At 39.1% G+C, this 23,442-nt stretch overlaps 1 protein-coding gene across 2 annotated transcripts in view; it reads right to left on the bottom strand.

The window, feature by feature from the left end:
- Positions 1-6,788: 6,788 nt before the first annotated feature.
- GUCA1C (guanylate cyclase activator 1C) overlaps positions 6,789-23,442 on the bottom strand; it is a 37,277-nt gene continuing 20,623 nt past the window's right edge. For both annotated transcript variants that reach the window (XM_052794033.1, XM_052794034.1), the window contains exons 2-4: positions 15,462-15,611; positions 12,059-12,146; positions 6,789-8,983 (exon numbers count right to left, since the gene is read on the bottom strand). In XM_052794033.1, coding sequence (XP_052649993.1) covers positions 8,853-8,983; positions 12,059-12,146; positions 15,462-15,611 — 369 coding nt within the window. In that variant the 3' untranslated portion in view covers positions 6,789-8,852. The remainder of the gene's footprint in view (positions 8,984-12,058; positions 12,147-15,461; positions 15,612-23,442) is intronic.

The following is a 23,442-nucleotide window of genomic DNA, read 5'->3' as shown; positions in this document are numbered from 1 at the left end:
GCTGCCTTTTGTGGGATCTCTTCAAGGAAGTGGGAAGAAATTTCATACGTGAAGAGGGCTTTAAAATTAAGGTAGGGTCTGTGTGAAGTTGGCTTAAGGATTGGATTGCAGAAAAAAAATAAAATCAAAGGGGATGAATAAAGACCTAGTAGCAAGTGCTAGGGTAGAAAATAACGCATTGGTGGCCATAGCTTGGGTGGAGGTGGATACAAATAGGAGCAGGGCCAAGAGGAACAGGGAAAACCTCGAAAACTTCCTTGAACCATCAACAGATGCACACAGTGCTTGGAGGCCCTTTCTCAAGGCAATGAGGAGGAACTACATCCCCCTACTTGAAAAGAAAAAATACAACAGGAAGATTTAGACCAACTCCTCTTCCAATTTATCTGGGAGGGAAACAGTCGAAGTGACAAGTCCGGAGCATAGGGCTCTGCAGAGCTGTTGTGTCCTGAGGCACCTTGCCTACATCCACTTGTCCGTTTTGGCATCTAACACTCATGGAAATTTGTAGTAGACTACCCCTAGCTCCAGCTGTACACCTGCTACGCAAGCCAGGACAGTGCTTCCTAATGGCACCTATGCTTAAAAATGCCCCATTTGAAGATATGTTCCCAGTGTACACTGTTATACCCTGGTCCTTCACATATCATCCAGCACCCCTAGCTACCTGTGCTTGTTGCATGGCTCTGAGCTGTATGTGTGTTCGTCATGCTCCTTTGACAAGCTGAACGCTGTGCTCCTCATCACTTAACCCAGTATTTAGAGTGCCACACATCACCACGCTCAGTTAAACTGAAAAAATAGGTCTGCTTTTTGGCAAAATATACCCAAATAATATAGAAAGAAAAAGAAAGCATTGCTTTGCACTTTTCTTCTGCCTTACTCTTATGATGCAGAAGGTTAACATTTGCTTGGACGTTTCTGTTTAGAGAAGGTCTGGTAAGGCAGACACAGACCTATACTGTGAGGTGGGGGATAAGATTTCAACAAGGAGATGATGGGTGCTGGGCAGGAGCTGCTAGTCAAGGAGTTGTGTCTCTTACTTATATGTTTTAAAGACGATACCATACATAGATTAACAGCATGTGAGAAAACAAAAGCTGATCAGGTATCATTTACAGATATAGATTAGGATTACTTTTAGAGTGGAAATTAGAGCTGGATTTATATAGCTCAGTGTATCTGGTCACTATAATGCTACAGAGGTTACAGTGAAATTGATTCTCAACAAAACCTCCTTTAAGAAAAACTTGTGTTTATTTGGGCTTCTCTATCTCTGCATTCTTTTTGGTATCACAGAAACATGTGGAGATAGATCTGTAGCCAAATACTAATTCATAAACTCCACAAACACTAACTAACACCATCTGTGGCAATTTTTACTGCAAATTACCACAACATGTGAAATGCTTCTCTCAGTCTGATAAGCAGAGCCTTGTCATGGGAATAGTGTCACAAGGCCTCCTTGCACCATGGCTCTCGTTTCCAGATGTTTCTGTTTTACATACATAGGAAAAGATGCTTTATTATATCTTCCAGTAAACAGGAAGGTTCATCTTTTCAGTGCGCCTTGAATGTCAATGCAAAGCAGAAATGAAAGAAATCAAAATAAGCACCAGGAGTAGCACATCTGTGAGTAAACAGTTTTCTCCAGCACAAAGCTATTCCCCAGATGCTGGAAAGCCATTTTTATCTGTCCTCTCCTGTTTTTTCTCAGGGTCTGACTCCCTCTCCCTTGAGCTTCTAGTAGGACTTTGGACAGGTAGAAAAAAGCAGAAGGAATTTGGAAGGGGAAAAACCCCCTCAGCCACAAGCAGACCAAAACAGTGGGAATAGGAAAAAAGACATGGACAAAAACCCCATCATATTCCATTCATATCTGATTTGCTTGCTTGTCACATAAAATATTCCTTCCTGCCAGCAGCAGACTGTCTTTCCACAAACATACTTTGCCATTGCCACTTTCAGGAGAAACTCTGGGGGGCTAGAAAGATTTTGCTTTGAGGATTTCTCTTCCATCTGAAACAATGATTTAGTTTATTTGTTGAACTATTTCCCCCTAAGTTTTGTACCTGCAGGACAGTCATTTCTTATGTCCCCACCCTCACTTTGGGTTGTCTTAAGCTCATTGATCGGCACTTCCCTTTAGTCCTAAGAATAGCTTCTTGCCTGTTGTGCACATCTGGCTTCTCTTCAGAGAGCCGGCAGCATTTGGCACTTTTCTAGACAGGAGGCAGAGAAGGTGACAGCAGAACCCATCCTGTATCTGAGTGGGCACAAATGCGCTTTCTGCGACAATCAAACCCACCAGGAAGTACTAAATTAAGATTTGTAATTGTGTTCTCCAGAGGCATTTACTAGCCCTGGCAGGCAGAACACGTCGGTTTTGGAGCTTCCCTTTTGGGGGAGCAATGCTATGCCTTTATTTTGCTTGATTATTCATATCAGCTTCTTTAGATGGTAGGTCTGATGTGCTGACCTACCACTACAAGACCCTCCTCTTTCCACTGACTATCTAAGGAAAGTCAGCTCCTAACTTGGGTGCTTGGGAATCTCACCAGCTTAAATACTTAGAAAAAAACTGACTGATAATTAAAAAGCTTGGATTTTTTTGTTTGTATTTGTTTTCCCTGTTCATTTTGAAGTTCTAGGCAAGAGCCCAGACTTTCTTGGAAAACTGAAAAAGTATTCTGTTTGGAGGTAGTTCTGGTCATAAAATATAGTTTGTGTTTTGCAAGCTGTTTGGTGTTCACTATTTATGGAATGTTATTAGAAGTCATTGCATTGCTTAGAAGATGACTAAATTATTATGATCTTCACCAGAAGTTGATGGCTAGCTGACACTGCCTTTAGAGGCTGAGCTGGTGAACAGGATATCAAAGGAAAGACTGACCTAATTAAAAAATAAATGAGGGCATGGGAATAAAGATCCTCTTTTGATATAAGCACCTTTAGTATAATAAAGCAACAATGAAAGAACAATAAAAACCTGTTTAATTGCAAATGTTCAACTTTTTCCTCTACCTGTTAGCAGCTCTTTAAAAGTGAGCTGTGTTTTAAATCTGAAGGGATCTGAAATCCTCCAGGATAGCAGCAGTTTGTCAAATATTTGTAATTTAAATAAAAAGAGGAGGAAAAGTGCAAACTCTTCCCATATTGTCCCGAACTATTAAAGCTATGATGTGCCAGAGGTATGCTGCTGGTGTAAAAAAACCACATCATTTTTATTGCTTTGGGGACAGCAATGGAAGGAACATGTGAACGGATGCTAAGAATGAAAAGCTGTGCCTGAAGCCTGATGGGAGTTTAATTTCTTTTGATATACTCAAAACTGTGTCAACCTCTTCCATGAATATTTCATTGGTTTTTAAAAGGAAAATGGTCATGGCATTAATATATTTTTATTTTTTTTTAAAAGTGTTTTCAAAATACTTATTTCATTCCTTCCCTGCACCCTTCTGCAGTAGCCCACAGAAACACTGTGCTGCATAAAAGGTTAGTAAGATTCTGAATAAATCAAGAATTTGATATATTCTTTAGATGTTAGCATGAAGAAATTCTGTTCTGGTTTGCAATCAATGGGATCATTGACTTATATGGGACCACAGATGGTCCGTAAGTACATATTCATTTATCATTCTGAGTGTACTTTTGAGTTTTCCAAGAAAGGTGGAGTTTAAAAGACCTATAATTGCTATGTATATTCAAAAAGCTGAAAGACTAGATGGCTCATGGGATAGGAGAATGGAATACCAACCATTTTCTCTTTAGATCAGTTGCTCAGGCTCAGTTGTGAAAAACAGTGCTTGAGTACCATTGCCATTCAGAGGGTGTTTAGTGACCTGTGAGGGAAGAAATGACTTTGTTTCCTAAATAAATAGTTTTCCACAGCATGCAAAATTCTACATGCCAACACACCTGGTGATACCTTGCTAACTTGGACAGCTAATGAAAATAATCTAGAGAGGAACAACAAAAGGTACATTTGTTTTGCCGGGCTCTCGAACATCCTCTGCAGAGAAACAGAAGACATCTTGAGAGGTTTGACCTTGGTATTTGAGAAATCAGGTGCAGTAGCAGTAGTGCCCCAGCACTATCCTCAGGTAGAAAAAACCGCTGGTACAGATTATCACTATTTCAGATTCCTTGTTTTTAATTTTACTAACCTGATTGCTAGACAGTCTCAGAAGGCAATTTTGGTTTGTACCTTTGTGCAGGAGGTAGGCATGTACAGGATAGTGTGTATGACCTCTTTTGGGGTTTTCAACAGTGCATTGTTGGAAAAGTTTTGCAATTCCATTAGGGCAGGAAGGAAAGCCAAATCTCAGACACAGTCCCAGGTGAAATACTATATACTTTCTGTTTAAGGTTTTGTTGAGCACTTGTAGAAGCAATTGAGTTGTCAAGTATCATCTGAGGCACAGAACAGTCACAACATGAACGTGGTTCTTCATAGCTTTAATCTCTCCTCCTTTTCCTCTTTTCCATACTTTGACATTTGGACTTTCTTCTAGAGCGTGTCCCTTAGGGCCAGAGGTTGTCACACCATGATGTCCCTTTCATGGGGCCTGATACCCTCTACCTCCTTTGCCTCTATAGGTTTCTTCCCCTGCTTCTTTTTCCCTTTTTGAGTGTTCTGTGACTCCCTCCCTTCTACCCTCCCAGTCTCTCCAGTATTCTGCACGGGACATGGGTTAATCTACATTTTTTTGTAAACAGTACAGCTTTAAATGAGACAAGAAGTTCAGTCCTTACTAAAAGCAACTAGACATTCAAACCGGAGCCAGTAGCATTTGATGATTTAGCATCTCAGGAGTTAGTATTTCATTATAGTGTTGTTTGTAAGTGCAGTAACAACTGTGTAGCAAGCTGTCTTAAATTCTCTTACAGTTCTACTACAGAGGAGGTGAAAATAAAAATTAAGCAGTTATACAGGAGATCTTTTAGAATAACTGTCTTTGGCAGTTAGGTTACCTTTGATGGCTGAACCTCCTCTCACATGGCTGCTGTAAGGCAAAAAACAGTGCAGGCCTAAGCATAAGACATCACTTTTCAAGTCAATCCTTCTACCTTCATTGAAACCCAGAGCTTTGTCTTCAGCTCAGGCTGTAGAAGTGAAAGGTTCCCTGCCTGCTACATATACCACCTGAGCAGTGGCTCCTTTCCTGATCTTTAGGTCAGAAGAAGTTGTCAGGTCACTGGAGAATAAAGCAAGGGTTAACAGAAATGCCAATGATACAAATGATTTGGGCAGGGACTGGAGAGAAGAGCCTGTTCCAGCAAGAGATGGGTCATTATGCTTGTTATTTCAGACAGAGCTCTTACAACCAAGTCAGCTAGATTTTGCCATGTTAAAATCACATATTTAGGGTGTTTTCTGCCTCAGCTTTCTAATAAGGGCAGGTCAAAAAGTACAGTGTAAAGCTACATACATTTCCTATTTTTGGAATATTCTACTGTATTTAACAGAAGTTTTAAAAATGGTGCTTAAAAATCCCTCCCTGATATCTTCAGCAATTTCTATAATCATGCAAGACTTCGAGAAATCTTTGCATGTGGAAAATCTTGATCTAGTATCTAGTAAATGGACATACGTCCTTGCACACAGGGAACCCAAGCTTTGAATATTTAATCAAATATTTAGCTGTTATGGTTTGTATGGTACAACTAATCTTACATAAGGTAAAAAATTAAATGCAGCTGTGAGATCTTTTCCACACCACAGCAAGCTATCCTCCCACTTTGTCAGGGATGCATAACTATGGCATAAGGTTTGATCCTGCCTGTTAATGCTTAAGCAATTTCATATCTACAACAAAAGGCAGTGTGCTTGTGGCTTTGAGTTCTCAGAAGAAAAAGTACCTATTTATTTTCCTAGCATATTGAGCTACCAGAAAAGAAAATGAGATAATTTTAGGACGATTAAGAATTGTTCAAAAAAGGGGACTGTCACCACTAATTACCTTTAGTTGTCTGGATGCAATAGAAAGAACATAAAGTCATAAGGATTTCTTAACAGTAAAAGAGCTTATATTAGAAAAGAAACTACCAATTACCCTGTTGATTGGCAAAACTCACCCAACTGCACAGAGTGAATTTGAAACCTGTGCTTCTTTCCAAGGTGAATAAGGTGACAAAATGATTAGCCATTCTCAGTGCACATCTATCTTAATTAAAACCTACCCCCCTGTGATGATGATATAGGCAGCCCAGCTTCTCTAGATGCTCACAGCTGGCATCTGCATCAATCTTGTTGACAAAGACACTTCTTGAGAGCATGCGCTATAATGTTTTTTCTCTCCCATGCAGGGCTTTGAAGCAAAAGCATTCCTGTGGGCTCTGGCAGCCCTCAGGATCAGTGGCTCAACACTGCCCCTTAACCGCTTCAGTATTTGCGAAGGTGTATACATAACATGAGCTAACACTGAGCTTTCTTTTTCCTTTTCTGCTGTCTATTCAACTAGCAATAAACATTTCGATAGTCAGGTCAACTTACAATATTCCTTCATGACTACAAAGCACCTGCACCGTGATGAGTTGCAGCTTCATGTTTCAGAACAAGACTTTGGGGGGGTGGTCACACTTGACAGGTTTCCATGTGCCACCTGATTTCACTGATACACTTGATGAGCAGCTGACAAATTTAAAAGAATGAGACCAATAGAACATTGTGGCCATAATGCATTTATCTTAAGCAGCTGTGTATCAAATTGTGCTTAAGTAATTAAAGGAAATTTGTGTTAATCAACTTATTAAAAAACCCTTTTAATACAACACAACACTCCTCCTGGATTGGTAATTCACTTCATATAATTACAGTTACATGGAAAAATTAGACAAATTTAAATGGAAATACTCTCTTTAAAATCCCTTTATAAAAAAAAGTCTGTGTACATAGATAATAGTCATTTTTCAAAGTCCGTAACTTCATTAGTTTAAAAGCAAAAATCCAAAACACAGCTGTTCCCATACACCCAAATTGCTCAGACTGGACCATTTTATTTTAAATATTTTAAAGCCAATTCTGAAGGACACCACCCTCATAGGATCTAAATGCAAAAGCATTAGATTGCGAAAAGTGTTTTTTTGAAGCCTGGGTGTGAGAAAACTGATACTGACAATGACATATTAATGTGCCAATGATGAATAAATACAAGAACTTAAAATTTGAACCACCGGCAATCTCATACATAATTTTTTTTTTTTTGGAAAGGATATAAAAGATTCAAATGTCAGAACTATAATGTCAGAACTGTTTATAATGTCAAGTGATGCATGTTGCATACTTTTTATATATTCCATTGATCAAACAGAACCTGGGATAAGTGCAGATGATGGAGCACATTTCATGTGCAAATGGACATGGGTTTGAAATGAATTTGGAAGAAAAACATTTTCATATTGAAATCTTAATAATTGTTTCATTCAACCTGCACCAATCCATGCACAAATTATTTTGCATAAAGCTGATGCTTCTAACAATAACTAATATGAGTGTGATGCCTGCAGGGCACTGTCAGCCAAGGAGAACTTATTCTTCTGATATAATGTAGTAATTTGATAAAACTTGTTGCAGACTTGAGAGAGTATCAATCCCAACAGAGCCAGAGAGAACTATAATTTTCCCTTTGCATACAGTTCATGCAGTTCCATTTCAGCTCATAGAATTAATCATGTTAGTTATAAAGTAAGGTTGAGTTGTTTTCAGTCTGGTTTCCTAAGAAAATGAGGCATATGTGATCATGCCATCTGTGAATCCCTGCACTCCTAACAGCTACCGCATTCAGAGACAATTGCAACCCAACTTGAAAGAAGGTAGAAGTCTCAGAGAAACTAAATTGCTAAAAGATTTCACCCAGGTATCTGGGCAGGGCAAAGATACCTAAATTAGTACTCCTTCTCAGGCAAAGGCAGGAAGAATTCAGCTGTTGAACAGTCTGTTTGGCAGAAGCCAGCAGTTCCACCAGCAGGAAGGAACTAGTCACGATACCTCTTACCTTTTGTCTCATGCAGCCATGGCAAAGAGCCCAGTGAAACCGAATTGTTTTGAAAAGGAGGACATACAAGTCAAAGGACACAAATCTCTGGGAAAACAGAGTGCTTACAAAATGATTTGGTTTTAGCTATTCTTTGAACATCTAATTTTACTCTACAAAGATAACAAAATTTCATTCCAGCGCTTCTGTAAAAGGTTAATTTGAAAGAACAGTAGCTGAACCCTGCCAAAACCATCAAAACATCACATTATTTTAATTTACAGTTGTAATAAAATCAAGAGTGGTAGACAGCTTGTTGAGGAGAATGCATATCTCGGGAATATTAAGCTGAGTGAGTTGTTTCCCAGAGAACCTACTCCAATTTTGAGTACTGGTTAGAGCAAACGTTAAGTTAATGCAAACCAGGCTTCATTCTTAATTGATCTGGATAGAACCCAGTCCTACCTAGAAGTTTATATCCACACTTTAGGTAGTAGGTTAAAGAGCCTGTGCTTAAAAGAATAAATTTATTAACTCTGTGTCTTCTAGAAAGGTTGCATTTTGCGATATTTTCGTTGTTTTATTGATTACTCTGAACAGTGTTCATAGAGACCAAAGAAGTTATTTGTACTGCATCAGATAGCTTTTCTGTTATACGTGGGCAAAGGTTTGTGTTCTGTGGCTGCCACAGTCATTATAAAGAATAAAGAGAAGAAAAGGAGAGAGGTGGAGTCAAGAGTGAAAATTGTTACTCCTGGAGCAGGCTGCTCAGTATTGCCTGAGCAGGCTTTGGCGACATCAAGCTCTCTGAATGCATCAATATTATCTTCCTTGAAATGATGACACAGATAGATGCCACATCCGTCACTGGATCCTTCAGATGCTGTGTCTCCTGCCATTCTGTATGACTTTGAGTACGTTGGAAAGGTCAAAACTTTTTGTAATCAATTCCATTAGGTCCTTGTCTTTTTCCACACCATTGATGAATTCTTCTAAAGTCAGCTCCCCTAAAAGGAAGTCAGATATTCCTTAGGAACCGTGGAACCCAGCAATCACTCTCAGCCCAACACAAGGCCATTCATACTGGATTGAATCCCTCAGGAAGATCCCCTGTTCTCTGCTGATAGGCAAATGCAGGCAGAATATTTTCTAATCTTTTCCCACTTTGCATCAGATACTAGAACTCATACTTGCTTTTTTCTGTTAAAAGAGATCAAACACAACTTTCACAGAAGTCTAAGACCACTGTGAGTGGTTAGCATCTATGGTGACAGAAATGTGTAAAAATGGGTACTAATGAAGCTTCTATCAAGGCTGAATTTAGATGTATGGACCAGTTCTCACTGAGCTAACTGGAATTTATCTTACAGCTGGTTTTAACAGGTTAGGGTGTGATTTGCTGAGGATTACCAGGCATACTCCCTGTGTTGACAGCTAGGATTATTTGGAGCCACAATAAGACGTAGTAAAAAAATTGGTTAAGTGGTTTGATTAGATAAGTTCTTCCAAGCAACTGAAATGGTCATTTAGAGTGTGATTTTTTGGTCTTATGTCAAAATCAGGTAATACCTTGGAAGTTGCGAGGCAACTATAAAATCTCTTTTATTGAGGAGCAGGAATATCATTTAGCATTCTTCCTCTTTTCCTGCTCACTTCCTTGTCAGTAAAGGCAAAGGCCAGTCCTAGGCATGTGTGTGCTTGCATGGTGCACAGGAGTGTACGCAATTCTGTGGTTAGAAGTTATTCCAGTGATACTGTTTTTCTCTGAGAGAGGAAACAGAACTTGGTTTAATAGGATGAGCTTGATCCTTTTTTTCTGAGAACGGTTCAAAGTTTCTTGTGAAAATCACAACAATGAATGATTTCTCACTGCAATAAGAAATTACAAGAGGCCAGACAAAGAGGAAGATAGCTGGATGACTTAGGGCCCCAGGGTGCAGGGGAGCAGTGATTCAAATCGCATGCCCTTCTGGTGAATGTTTAGCTGGATGACTTTTGGCTATTTTTGGATTTAAGTGCTCCCTGGAGTTTTTTTGTGTTTTGGTTTTTGTGCATGGCAACCTTGGAAAGTTCATCTGATGTGAAAAAGAAAAATGATCAGCATTTGAAAAATGTGAAAACCACTTTCTACCCATAGGCAGTAAAGGCTGCTTCCTCTTTAGGCATATGGGTCCTCACTGCACTGGTGAGCAGGCTCATATACACACTATTAAAGTGGAAAGACGTCATTTGACTGAAGTCCTGGCTCTTAGACTTCAGTGAGAGGAGTAAGACCCTCTCCAGGGGCTGGCGTGCAGTGCCCTGAGAATGTTTGTGCCTCCTCTTTCAACACCAGTGCCCTTATAGAATCATCCCAGGAGCAGAGACAGAACAAGCCATCTCTGTACGCTTGCCTGCATTGTCCTGCGTTGCCACTCATCCACTCACTTCCTCCGATCTCTCCTCCTATCCCAGGCACTCCTCTTACTTCCCATCTCCTTCCCTCTCTATCGCCTTTGGCTGAGGTCTTTGGGTGGATGGGGTTCCTAGACTTGTCAGATGGACACGCTGCATCATTTTCCTGCTTATGCAGGTCAACCGATCTTGAATTCCCTGCTCTTGATCCCAGGCTATATATTTCAAGGTACCAGTACCAGCATGCAAGCAGACAAAAACCACTGCAGTTACCAGTGAGATGTGGTTACACTGGCATGCCCAGACTCACTGCGACTGTGATGGGTCTCAGGTTTCCTTGAGCTAATGAAAATAAATTGCAAAGCCATCAGATTTGGTTTAAGAATTGCTCCTTACAACCATGGGATTATTTCTTGTATTTAAATGTGAGGAAGGACATTGCAACTTGTCTATTTGCCCTTTTCTTTAATAAGAAGCTACAAGGAGGTAGCATAGTTTAAGCCAAACTTGGTAAAATTTGTCCCATTCCTCAGGTGAAGTTAGTCCTGCTGCTTTGCAGCTATTTGAAAAATAACTCACTGTGGAAAGCAGTTTGAAATGGGAGTATTATGAAGAGAATTCTGAATAATTCATGTTCTGGCATTTCATTGCTAAAATGTAAGACACAGAAGTTATTTTTTTCAGCTGATGGTCTAGCTCAGATAAAATTATTACTTGCAGTAAACATATGGTCGAAGCAGTGGCCAAGGTAAAAATAATCATAGAATTTGGGTTAGATTCTAGAATATGACTGTATATTATTTGGAGTCCTTTGGTAATTTGCCTTCACCCAAAAGGTGGGCCAAGCAGGTGGGGAAAAAGTCCTGCACGAGTTACTCATATGCATCACAAGATCACCGTTTATACTTTGATTATATATCGCAAACAGCTTTTTTAAAAGTAACCTTAATACACCAAATAAGACCAGAAAAATGAACAAAAAAATGCCTCGCATTCCTGGCTGGGATCTGATTTTGCTCTGCAATGCTTTCCTAATATTCCTAATTTGTCAATGATTGCAGTAATTGATGTAAAATATAATTGCCAGTGGAGGGAAGATCTTCATGATTAGAAGTATGGGGGAAGACACTCACATGCGGCAGATTTTCTATTAGAAACAACTTTGAAGCAGTGAATTAAAGTTTTAGTTTCCAAATGCAAGTCCAATTGGCTTAATCTAGCTATCTTGAGAAAAAACAGAAGCATGTGTCTTAGCATGTGTTAATGATCAGCCTTCAAGGGACATCCAATATGCTGTCCAGTCTTTAGAATGTGCTAGAGCCTGTGCAACCGTGCATCTTAATTGGTTTTCTTATCCATTTTAGATTAAGCCAACACAAATATACTAAAAAAATATCTCAATCACACTTTAATTTTGCCGTGCAACCAGAGTACTGGCATTTTGGATGAACAGTGCAAGACCTCCATGTTTTAGCCCCTGCTGCATGTAATTCCTCTGTCAGCTTGAGTCAGTTGACTAACACTTCACTGTAAAGCTGAAGTAATATATGGGTAAAGAAGAACAGATTCAGGCTTTCAGTTTGTCTAAAACAGTCAGTCCTGCAGTAGTGCCTTCAGCTCCCCTCTTGATCCCATACTTGTTTATGGGGGAAAATCCCTGCCAATGCCAAGAAAACCTAGATTCTTACCGTCATTGTTCACATCTATCTTCTGAAATATCATGTTTGTGAACTCTTCAGCAGACATGCTGGTGTAGCCATTAATAGCCTGGATAGCCTAAAGGCAGAAATGCAGAAAGTTCTTTCAGACGTTTTTCCATCAAGTTGTGAAAACAATACGCTGGCAACTGCAGTAATTGTGATGCAGCTCTTTAGTTCACCAACCCTTTCAAAAATTGCTAAATAAATAGCTATTTCAAGTAAATCTTCAGTAATGAGGATTGGAAATTTAATTAACATAACACAGCCTGAAGATTACAGGCTAATTTACATATCTCTGAAGGTCTTCTGAAACCATGTGGCACCTCTGCTCTGCAATACACTTCAGATTCCACACCAGCATTCTTATCTTGCCCTAGAGAGTTCTGTGTCTTTAGAGAGTGCCCTATGGTCTGTGTGATTTAAATAGAGTATTATTTTTCACAGCTGAAAGCACAGGAGGAGAAAGCCCAAGTCATTTTTCTATTAAGACATGCTTAATTTAGTAGTCACAAATAAAGTCAGACCAGCAGTCCTGGAAGCTGGCGTAATTTACTTGTCCTCCATAGAAATTAAGAAAACCAGAAGTTTCCCCTCTACTTTTTCTGTGGCAAAAAGGACCCAATATTTGGAGTAAAGGTATAAGGTATAAATGAATATTTTTGCAAAATTGTATCCCATTCACTGAGACAGTAATTTTTGCATTTGGTGGTCATTCAGGTTAATAAAATAGGAGCCTATATGTTAATAGCCAGTGGTTCAGATGCAACAAGCATGTGTTTAAAGAGTTGCATTCAAACTCAATATCCCAATTAGTAATTGACTGGGAAAATACGTGCATATATGTTTATAAATACACATGCATATATGTTCTATAATGGGCATACTATTAAAGAGTTGCATTCAAACTCAATATCCCAATTAGTAATTGACTGGGGAAATACGTGCATATGTGTTTATAAATACACATGCATATATGTTCTATAATGGGCATACTATTAAAGAGTTGCATTCAAACTCAATATCCCAATTAGTAATTGACTGGGGAAGTACGTGCATATATGTTTATAAATACACATGCATATATGTTCTATAATGGGCATACTATTAAAGAGTTGCATTCAAACTCAATATCCCAATTAGTAATTGACTGGGGAAATACATGCATATGTGTTTATAAATACACATGCATATATGTTCTATAATGGGCATACTATTAAAGAGTTGCATTCAAACTCAATATCCCAATTAGTAATTGACTGGGGAAATACATGCATATGTGTTTATAAATACACATGCATATATGTTCTATAATGGGCATACTATTAAAGAGTTGCATTCAAACTCAATATCCCAATTAGTAATTGACTGGGAAAATACGTGCATATATGTTTATAAATACACATGCATATATGTTCTATAATGGGCATACTATAGAATTTGTTTTTCTACACCTGAATTATCTTGAGATGAACTGTGTTGTGTAAGATAATTCACCATATATGCCAGTTGTTTCTTTCAGTATTCCTGATATTATATTAGAACTCATTATATTTAAATAAAATGTTAAGTTAAACTTATTCAGCACTGATGTGGAATTTTTGACCATTACTGTCTTTATCTGACTTTGCACAAATGAGTTCCAAAAGGGCAGCAAGAATTTTACAAAAATAGGTACGTAAACTTGTTTGTAGTACTAATTCATACTTTAGCTACTTTTGGTGTTTCATATGTCTGACTGATGCAGTCTTCAGAAGAAAGTTGTACCACAGTTAAATTTCTTGTAGTGCTAAGAGTAAAGCAGTGGTTCCTGAAGTACTTGAATCACTGACTACCACAGAGTCACCTTAAATAATAAAATAACTGGGCTGTTAAAAGGCATTGAGAGGGTGCATGGTTGTCTGGAAGGAATTTTAATCGTTGATAATGATCTGCTGGTCCAAAGTTTGCATAGCTGTAGGGACATATGAAGTTTTAATAGGACTTCTGTAATTTAAATTAATGTCTCAGATATGACATCATATCTTTTTGGACAAGCCCTTGTTTACTGATGCTTAGTATAAGTAGGGCCCCTAATGGCTGTGAGCCTTTATTTTTATTTTTGTTTAGAGCCCACCAATTTTAATCTAGCATAGGTCAAATGACTTAAGCAGGTTTAAGTTAAAGTTCCCATACTCCAAAAGAGAAGAAAACACACAGAGGTTTAAACTGGTTTTAAAACCAGGTAAGTTGAAAAAGAAATCTTCTTTACATTAAAAGGATTTTAATTCTCTTTTCGGATAAAACCCAAGACAAAATACAGTTGCCTCATTGCCTCTGGGTGAAAAATGATGCAGAATATCTGCAAAAGAAAGATGTCATTAGTCTTAAACGAGGAGAAATCTGGGAGATGCAGCCTCTCCATCTACCTTTAGAAAACTGCCCTTTAGAAGGTGACGCATCAACTTTATTTGTTTGACCCCGTGGCTCCATCTGGCTCCAGTTCCTTTTAATTTGGGCAGCAGCTCTTGAAAGTCTCTAACAGTGACTAGCCAGGCACCAGCACAGAATCCAGGAAAAGTATGTTCCTTGTTTATTATGACATTAAATCCCTATTTCGATTTTATGCTCCTTGCAGCAAAACCTTGATCTGTAACGAGTCCTGTACATTTAGGGAGCAGTATTAAGTCATTCATATTTGCAAGGAACCCTGTAATACCTTTTAGATGAAAGCAGCTACTGAAGTGCAAAATACTATTTCACTAGAGCAAGTTGAAAAATACATAAATCATTTTAAAGAAAGAATTGCACTGCTCTGGTTTTATGGGTTTGAAATGGACCCATTTTCTGCAAAATTTTATGCAATATTTGTATTCGGATGTCACTGCATGATTTCATGGTAAAATTAAATTACCCCAATTTAATTTTAAAATAGGAGTAATGGCATTTGTAGTAAAAAAATCTAAAAGCCTTTCAAAAAATTAAAATATTGGAATATTTTGATGACATCGGTATTGTTTCTTGCAGCAAGATCAGTTTGAGAAGCCAGTTTTCCACAACAGACTGGCACAAACACTTGTAAACAGCTGTTTTATTCATTATGCTGCTTCAGTTCTACCCTGCCTTATAGTATAGTTTATCACAATAATGTCTCTACTGTTTCTACAGTTTTTCACTTTCAGTAAAGCATTATATCTGTAGAACTATGTTTTAAAGTAAAATACTACTTAGATACATTTACTTCAATAAGCAAGAAACTAATGGCAGGAATGTCACTAGCCAGAACAATTCTGGTTTTACAACTGTAAAACATTAGGTAAAGCACAGACAATCCATTTACAACACACGATGAACCACTGTTTCAGGGGCAATGCACTGTGTCAAATGCTCTTGCTATTGGTCCTAACTTGCTTACCGTGAATATGCTTAATAGTTCTTTTTTGTCAATACATCCGTTTCCATCAGCATCGTATAACTTAAAATACCACTTCAATTTTTGGTCAATTTTCCCTCGTATAACCAAATTTATTGCAGCTATGAACTCCAAGAAGTCTATAAATCCATCCTAAGGGAGAGAGAGAGAGAAAAACATATTTAACAACTTTGGTTTTCTGTTAATTCTGGCAATTTAACAGAAACAGGTCACCAAATTCACTATAATCCACACTGATTTATCAAGCACCTTAACACAGAAATCTCCTGTGGTGTTTAAAAAGGATGAGCTCAACTGGAAGTACTATAGGAAAGGGTGTCAGCACAGACACTTTTGTTCTCCCCTGGAAGCTGGGGGCAGCGGGGGTGGGGGGCAAATCTGTTCTGAGCGATTGTTATTGACACTTTTTTGAGGATAAGAGAAACAGTTTTGTAGTAGACTTCCACATGCGAAAAAGGGGAGTCTGGGATATCTGGTTTGGTACCAATGAGATGTCTAAGCAGAGTTGCTTATATTCATATGGGTACTGCAGAACGGCGGATGATTCCCAGTGCAACAGAGCTGTTCCAGGTGTTACTCATCTGAGAGATCATGTACTAAGTGTTGTACATGGTAACCAATAACCTGGCATGAACCCCAGGTACTGTGGTTTATCCATATAAACATCAGGTCTCTCTTGACTAAATGCATTTTGCATGGGATATAAAGCCTTCAAGTCATAAACTAGTTTCTAAATAGTGAGGACTGGGGGAATATTCATAGGGAAAGAGCATTTCAGATTGATTTAATTCCCTATTTTCTGCTTCCTTCTCTGAAGCTACTGATGGAAACCTGTCAAGGACAGGCCTCCATGGTCAGGTGGTCCAAGCTACTGTGACAGTTCCTCTGTTTCTGCAAAAATGTGGTGAGGATGGAAGAAACAGTTGCTGAACTTGGAGAGTACTTGCTCCAACTGTTTTTCATGTGCATATAAAAAGAATTAACAGCTGGTAAATTTAATCTTGTGATCTTTACATTGGTCAGAATCCAATTGCTTGGAAAACGTTGGAAAGCGTCATCGGTTTCAGATGGCCTGTGATTGAGAAGAGAAGGTTGGATGAGTATCTGGTAGATTTAGCGTGTTACTTATTTTTATTGTCATATATCAACACACGTCTTGCCAGTTGAGGTTTTGCAATCAGCAGGCATTAATCTGTCCTTGAGACTGTACTAGGCTAAAGGAAAAGAAGTCCTGTAAAGGTGCGGTGCGACTCATTGCCATACTTGTACTGCTTGTTTTGATTTCTGTGCGAGGCTGTTCAGCAGGGTAGCACCTAAGAGGTAAATCCAATGTTTCAAACACACTGGATTCAATGTACATGCAGAAATGGTGCGCGCATAACTTGTGCAGACTGACCACTGCTTCACAGACTCTCTGTGCAGGTTCTGCTGTGGTTGCTGGATTTACTCTGATTGCAAACACAGCAAAGGCAAAGGCACTATTCAACCACTGTTTGGGATTAAATAAAATTTGGCAGTAACTGCATGTAGTTTTCAAACAAGATTAGGCCCAGTATTAAAAGCAGATGCTTTACCAAAAAATGACACACCGTGTACTGCAAACTTTACGCTCCTTTTTGGCACACCAGCTTGAATTTCAATTTTGCAAATATTATTTCAAGAAGCGTCTTATCAAGTATTTTACTGGAGGGCAAGGTTTATTTTGCTGATTACATTTCCATCATCTGATTTGATAGATCTATTAAGAATGTGGTTAGATGCATTTCACATTGCTGCCTTGTTATTGCTTTTCATACTCCTTATGAAACTACAGATTAATTTTAGGTTTGGTGGATGTCCATGACCAGATTAATTTTCTTCTTTCTCCCTTACATTTCACTTTGGATTTTGGAAAACAGTATTTTCTTTGCTTTCTTCCTGTGTCTTGGTGTCGCTGTTGTTGCTCTGACAAAGTATCAGAAGTTTGGACAACATAATAATCACCTTAATGTGTCTGGCTACGTAATTCTGATCTGGTGGATCGATTGGCTGTCCGACTGAAGGCCAAGGTCAGAAAACTCCCACCTCTGAAAAACACCTGAGAGAAATTGTAGTTGCCAGGAAAGCCCCAGCCACATTCTGTAGACATGCAAAGACCACCGGTGACATGTTAATCTCAGCAGCCAGTGCACCAGGAATAGAAATACTGAGAAGGCAGACATGTTTATCTACATGATGTGGTACCCAGAAGCATTGCACAAAAACATTGATGAGAAATATACTGGTTTTTCTTTCTACACCAAAAACCATACATTGTAGGTAGAAACGTAAATGTTTACGTGATGCAGAAGGCTACAGTGATCTTGTTACACATATACAGAGCTTTCTCAGGTAAAGAGAAATACTGCACTTTTTGCAGTAGCATCCAAAAGCCTCAGAATAGTACATTAAATAATGAAAAAAATTGTAACAGTAACCTATGAAGATCATCCTGTGGTTCTGTGAGTACAACAAATAATACAATAAATGTGTTATGATGTTATTAAAAGAATACTGCTGTGCTGATTTACCCATCTGCTGCTTTATAACCATTCACAATGCAAGTATATAGATAGGTTCTTACATGTCTCCGGGCTCTGTAAAACTTCACTCTGTGCAGCGCACACAGTAAAGCATCTGTTGCTCATTAGGAAGTCAGTAAATCACAAGCAAAGGGCTACTGTAAAAATAATAAAATAAAATGAAAAAAAAAACACAAAACCCCAACAACATAATAAGCAGAGATGATTACCAGTGGTGGAAGTTATAAATAATTTACTTCTGGTGCTTTACTCTGTTATTCCAAAGGGCAACCTTCTAATATTTTTATTAAATGGAGTTAATGCTGGTGAAGCCTGCTTGTTTGGCTGCTTAGATACTGGACAGATTTGGGTGATGGATGCACTGCTTGTGTGTGAAGGCTTATTTTCCATGTCTGCATGGCGCTTGCCCTGCCTTCCTCGGCTGCAGCACGTTACAGTGGGATACTATGGGCATCTGGAAGGATGGTGAAGTCCAGCTCCCTTCCCTGGCCAAATGGGCAGAGCCAAGTGGGGAAAGCTCACAGGGTATCCCCTCTGGATACGGTGTAAAACAGCGGGGCAGAAATCTCCTAATGCCATTCTGAGGAGTGGGCTGGAGACGCACCAAAAAAAATGGGTTCAAAACTTCCTTTACATGCCTCAAAGTCTTCTGGACTTTCTGCTTAGCATAGTAGACAAAATAAAAAGATATACTTTTTTTTTAGTCTCTTAACAGCTTGACCAGATGAACTATAAGCTTAAGGATGCCTTATGGTTGTGCATGTGTTTGTGCCCTTTGATGCTGTGTTTTTGTAACTTGTTTTGCTTTCACTGATGAGTGATTTTTTTAAGCTGCTTGGAACAGTTTGATTCACAAAACAAAGACAAAAGAAGGCTCCAAAACTGGAAGGCGAATTTGCTGATGATAAAAAATTGGTCCTCATGGCCCTGAGGGCACCACCAGCCCTGACTGCCTCTGCCCAGGGCCCAGGCCCCATTTCAGTTGTTCATTAGTTGCTGGATCTCCTGAGGAGAAAGCAGTTTAATTTTGTCTTTTTATGAGATGTTTTTGCTTCAGAATGTCAGCCTGTGTGCAGTTGCTGGAGGCTGCCCACTTTTGTTCGGTGAGGATGGGGATGTGCGTCCTGTGAGAGCAAAGCCGGGCACTGAGGGACCGTAGCGTTACACAACAGCAATTAATACCCCAGCCGGGCAGCCGTAGGAGGGCATTATCATTCAGATCCCAGAATAGTGTTGCTAATCTTCACAGGTCCTTAAAAAACTCTCACGGCTTCAAACTATTTGAATACAGATTAAAAATAATTGACTTGTCAGCTATGAATACACGGCTGATCTTAAACGGCACGGTAATTCAAGATTGGGCCAGAATGATCGGAACTCGGCATTTTGGCTGCTTAGATCTTGCCTGAGAGTGATTTCTTAGCAGTGTTGATGCAGTGCTACTGGGATAGCCGGCCATCTCCCACCACACACCATGGCTATGCATGTGGAAAGGGACAATTTCTGTCCCTGCAAAACCCCACGATGAGTGAACTCATTGTCTTACTTGGAGCACTGAGCACTCTACCAAGAGTCTATACACAACAACCGATGTCTTGTCTCCAAAATTTGCTCCTGAAAAAGCTCTAAATTCAACCTGACACCAGGAGAATAGCTCAATAGGCTTTATCAGGATTAACAAATGTGCAAATATAGATGGTCTAGCTATTTCAAACGTAGGGCTTAGGACATTAAGCCACCTTCCCTCCCCACTCCCTGTCTTTCAGAGCACTACTTAAACCTCATAAAGCAGGGGGAGGAGACACAGGTCACACAGCAGATTACAACAGCTCAGAATGTGAAATTTATAGCTAATCCTATGTGCTTCTCTCTCTCTCTGGACCCCATTTCAAATATAGCACTGCTTTCTCTGCCCTCAGAAACCAAAAGGAAGATTCATTTCGCTCCATTTCATCTTCCCCCATTTCCTTGCTTGCTTTTTGCTTCTGAAGACTTTTAGCTGTTCCTCAAAGGTTGCATACACATTATTGAAGAAATACAGAGCTACTTGTGACTCTGTTACTTTGACACGTCCCTAAGGTCTGATATTGGAGCCTGGGGCTTGGAGAGAGCTCCAGATCCCCTACAGACTATGGCCAGAATCACCAGTTTCCCAAGTAAACAAAGCTGGCATTTGTCATGGGGTGGGGGGAGACTCTGGGCAAGCAAAGGCCATTAGATAAGGATGAAGAACGAAGCGGGGAATTAGGACCTGCAGATCGTTAAGTGGTTTTGTGATAGCTGCATACCCACTGTTACATAAAGAGATGAGGTTGTATTGACCAGATTGTTACACAAGGTTCTGCTTTGCTCAGATGAAGAAGACCTGTGAGATTTGGGGACTTAGAGAATACCAGGACCTTTGTGTTAGATGACTTGGAAATACAGAGCCAGCTATGTATCCTGGCTCTCAGGCTTGTAGGCTACCCTGGTGAAACCTGGTGAAATCCAAAATGTTAAGGTGACAAACAATTTAATTTCTTTAAAATTAACAACTACCCCCCAACCCCCTGCCATCACTCACGATTTTCTTTCAAGATTACTGGAGAAGCAGAGAGACAGGGAAATGACCAAGGCATCGGGCTGGGTCCTGTGCTCAGCCTGCAGCATCGCACAGCAGTGCCCAGGAGGGCTGTACTGAAGGAAAACATATGCTCAAGGACCTAGTCTTCTGCCATCATCTCCTGGATGGTGGCGTCCAGCTTTCTGCACCTCTAATTTTAAGCCTCTGCCTGTGCTTTTAGGAGCAACTTCCCCAACTTAAAACAAAGCAGTAGGCAAGAGAGAGAAAACTAAAAAACGCAGCCATGACCACATAATGCATTTTTCAGCAAATTTCTTGCTGACAATTCAAGCACATTTTTCTTGTTTGACAAACCCAAGAATGTAGCAAGACAAACCTCCAGGAAAAGCACTTTGAAGACATCCATGTCTTATACTGGCAAAGATGCTCTATTTGGCAGATTATCTCAGGTGCTCCTAGGTAATGTTTTTATGAATTAATGTCTCAATGGATGTATGCAAGAAGGCTCTTAAAGGTTAAACACATATACTATAATTCCCTAAACTGCTCAGTATTATCAGATAAAGGACCTCAGGAAGGAAGAAGTTAATAATCTCTACCTTCTTCACCTAGTAGGCATTTTTTATTTCTGTAAAAAATGGGAGATTATAGATCATGTTTTGTCACAAGAAAGCAGCTACCAATTTATTGTCGTTGCATGAGTTTGCGGCCAATTGCGGCCAAACGGGTCATCCAATTTATGCTGCATTTTTTCTGCAGTTATTATTTCCAAAGTGTGGTTCACCAACATCATTGTCACCAACAAATGTGTGAATCATGATTGCATATTTTCGGATGTTTCAAAGCAACACTTAAATGATAAAAGGGGAAAAGAAGAAAATGTAAACCTGAAGTAGCCTTTAGCTTCTCTATTCATAATTAATATGGAAATAAATAGAATAAAAGACAGTTGCACTTTTAAAAAATACTTAAAATTTCTTTAAATAAAAGAAGCAGATTCCTGAACTGTTTCTTATTAAAATTACTTTCCCCTTTATGTACATCATAATTTAACAAGTAGTATTTAAAAGTAATTATGATTAATTGTAAAGTTAATCTTCATTGCCTATTCATGTAATGTGACAAAATTACAGTGTTAGCTAGTAACAGTAGCAATATGCTCCAAGCGCTTCTTAAGCTCAGTGAAAGCTACAGAGTACATGCTAATTTGTTTACACTTAAATGAAATTTTCAAAGACACCCTACACATATTAGAAAAGTGCAGTTGCTTCAGTTTGATGTGTAATTTCGGTCACTGAGTAACTGCAGCGGAAATGACTCTAAACCCTTTCTTTTGTTTTAAAAACAGTCAAGGAGTGTAGGAACTCAGGTAGCACAACTCAATGGGAGACTGCAGACATGAAGATTATTTTATTATTTTTAAATAAAATTGAGCTTCATCATTCTTTCATATTCCTCCCTTTCTATACTGACTCACATTGAGTTTTGCTACATTTGTTTCTGCAGGACATTCAGTAAAAATGTACGTGATACAAATTTAATCCGTGTTAAAGAAAAAAACAAAGAAAAAACTTAAGCCAAAGAATCACTTGACCAAACCTCTAAGTGCTTAATTTTTATTGTCAGCACTTTTTGCCACTAATTTCTCTGTATGCAATGCAGTGATTCATTTTCTCTAGGTCTCTTGTGCAATGTAGCTGGCATTACAGCTTCATACAGGACCTACAGGCTGGGCTGTCCCAACCTGTGGATCTCAGGTGCTGGGTCCTAGTGTGAAAGGGGACTCCTGACAGCCACCTGCCAAGCATTGGTGGATGTAGTACCTCTGGCCTTGCACCACACACAAACCCTGTCTTTGGTCGGGGCATGCTCTACGGTGTGATGGACCTACTGCCCAAGTGCAGGAAATCTCTATTGCAAATGCAGCGAGCCTGGACGTGGTGTGCATAGATGGCAAGGAAGGGGCTATTCGATGAGGTGGGGACACTCCATGGTGTGTGCTGCCCCATCACATAGCTTAATCCAATCCAGCTAAGCAGCAAGACTGCAAATTCAACTGGAATATTACTTAATAGCCCTTGCCTTCATGAATATTTTGAAATTTTGTTTTTAAAGAGAAAATTTCTTGGACATTCAGATTACCTTTTTTTTGAAATGCAAAAAAAAAAAGCCACTGAATTCTGCAATGCTGTAACAGAAATCTGAGACAGACCTCACTTCAATATCCCATGTAAAGAATCAGCCTTCCACACTTGATGCTGCTGTGCCACTACTGGGGAATTACCTCCGGTCTAAAACTTTGAGATCATAACTCATACCATCAAATCCTATAGTCAAGAATTCAACTGTACTGACATTAAGCAAGTGATGAGTTTAATGGTAATGTTAACGTAGGCTTTTAGCTTGTAATGACACATTATTGTAACATAAGTTAGTACTATCACATCAGTAAGTCCTGTGCCAAACCACTAGAAAGCAAAATTAAGATTGTGAAATTGCACCAATAATTGTGGAAAGTCCTTACAAAGTAATAGATTCTTTTTTGGAATCAATATATAAAATTGTATCTAAAAAAAATTGTGGAGGTAGTTAAGAAGTAGAACAAAGCCATTCTTTAAGACAGTCTATAAATAAAGAGAGTAGTGTTTCATGGAACCAGGTGAAATATTTGTAGAACATAGATTCTGTTCCATGGAGTTTTTTATAAGGGTGCAGTACCTTTCAAAAGCACTGAAGCATGCTCACAAAAATGATATAACTACAGTGCCTTGAAAACAGCAAAGCATAATTTAACCTCCTCTTTATTTACAGTAATCAGGCTAGTTACATTACATTTGAG

This window comes from Harpia harpyja, chromosome 8 (genome assembly GCF_026419915.1).
Source record: "Harpia harpyja isolate bHarHar1 chromosome 8, bHarHar1 primary haplotype, whole genome shotgun sequence".
Lineage (NCBI taxonomy): Eukaryota > Metazoa > Chordata > Aves > Accipitriformes > Accipitridae > Harpia > Harpia harpyja.
Note: the sequence above shows the minus strand (reverse complement) of the source record. Positions and strands in the feature narration are given on the sequence as shown.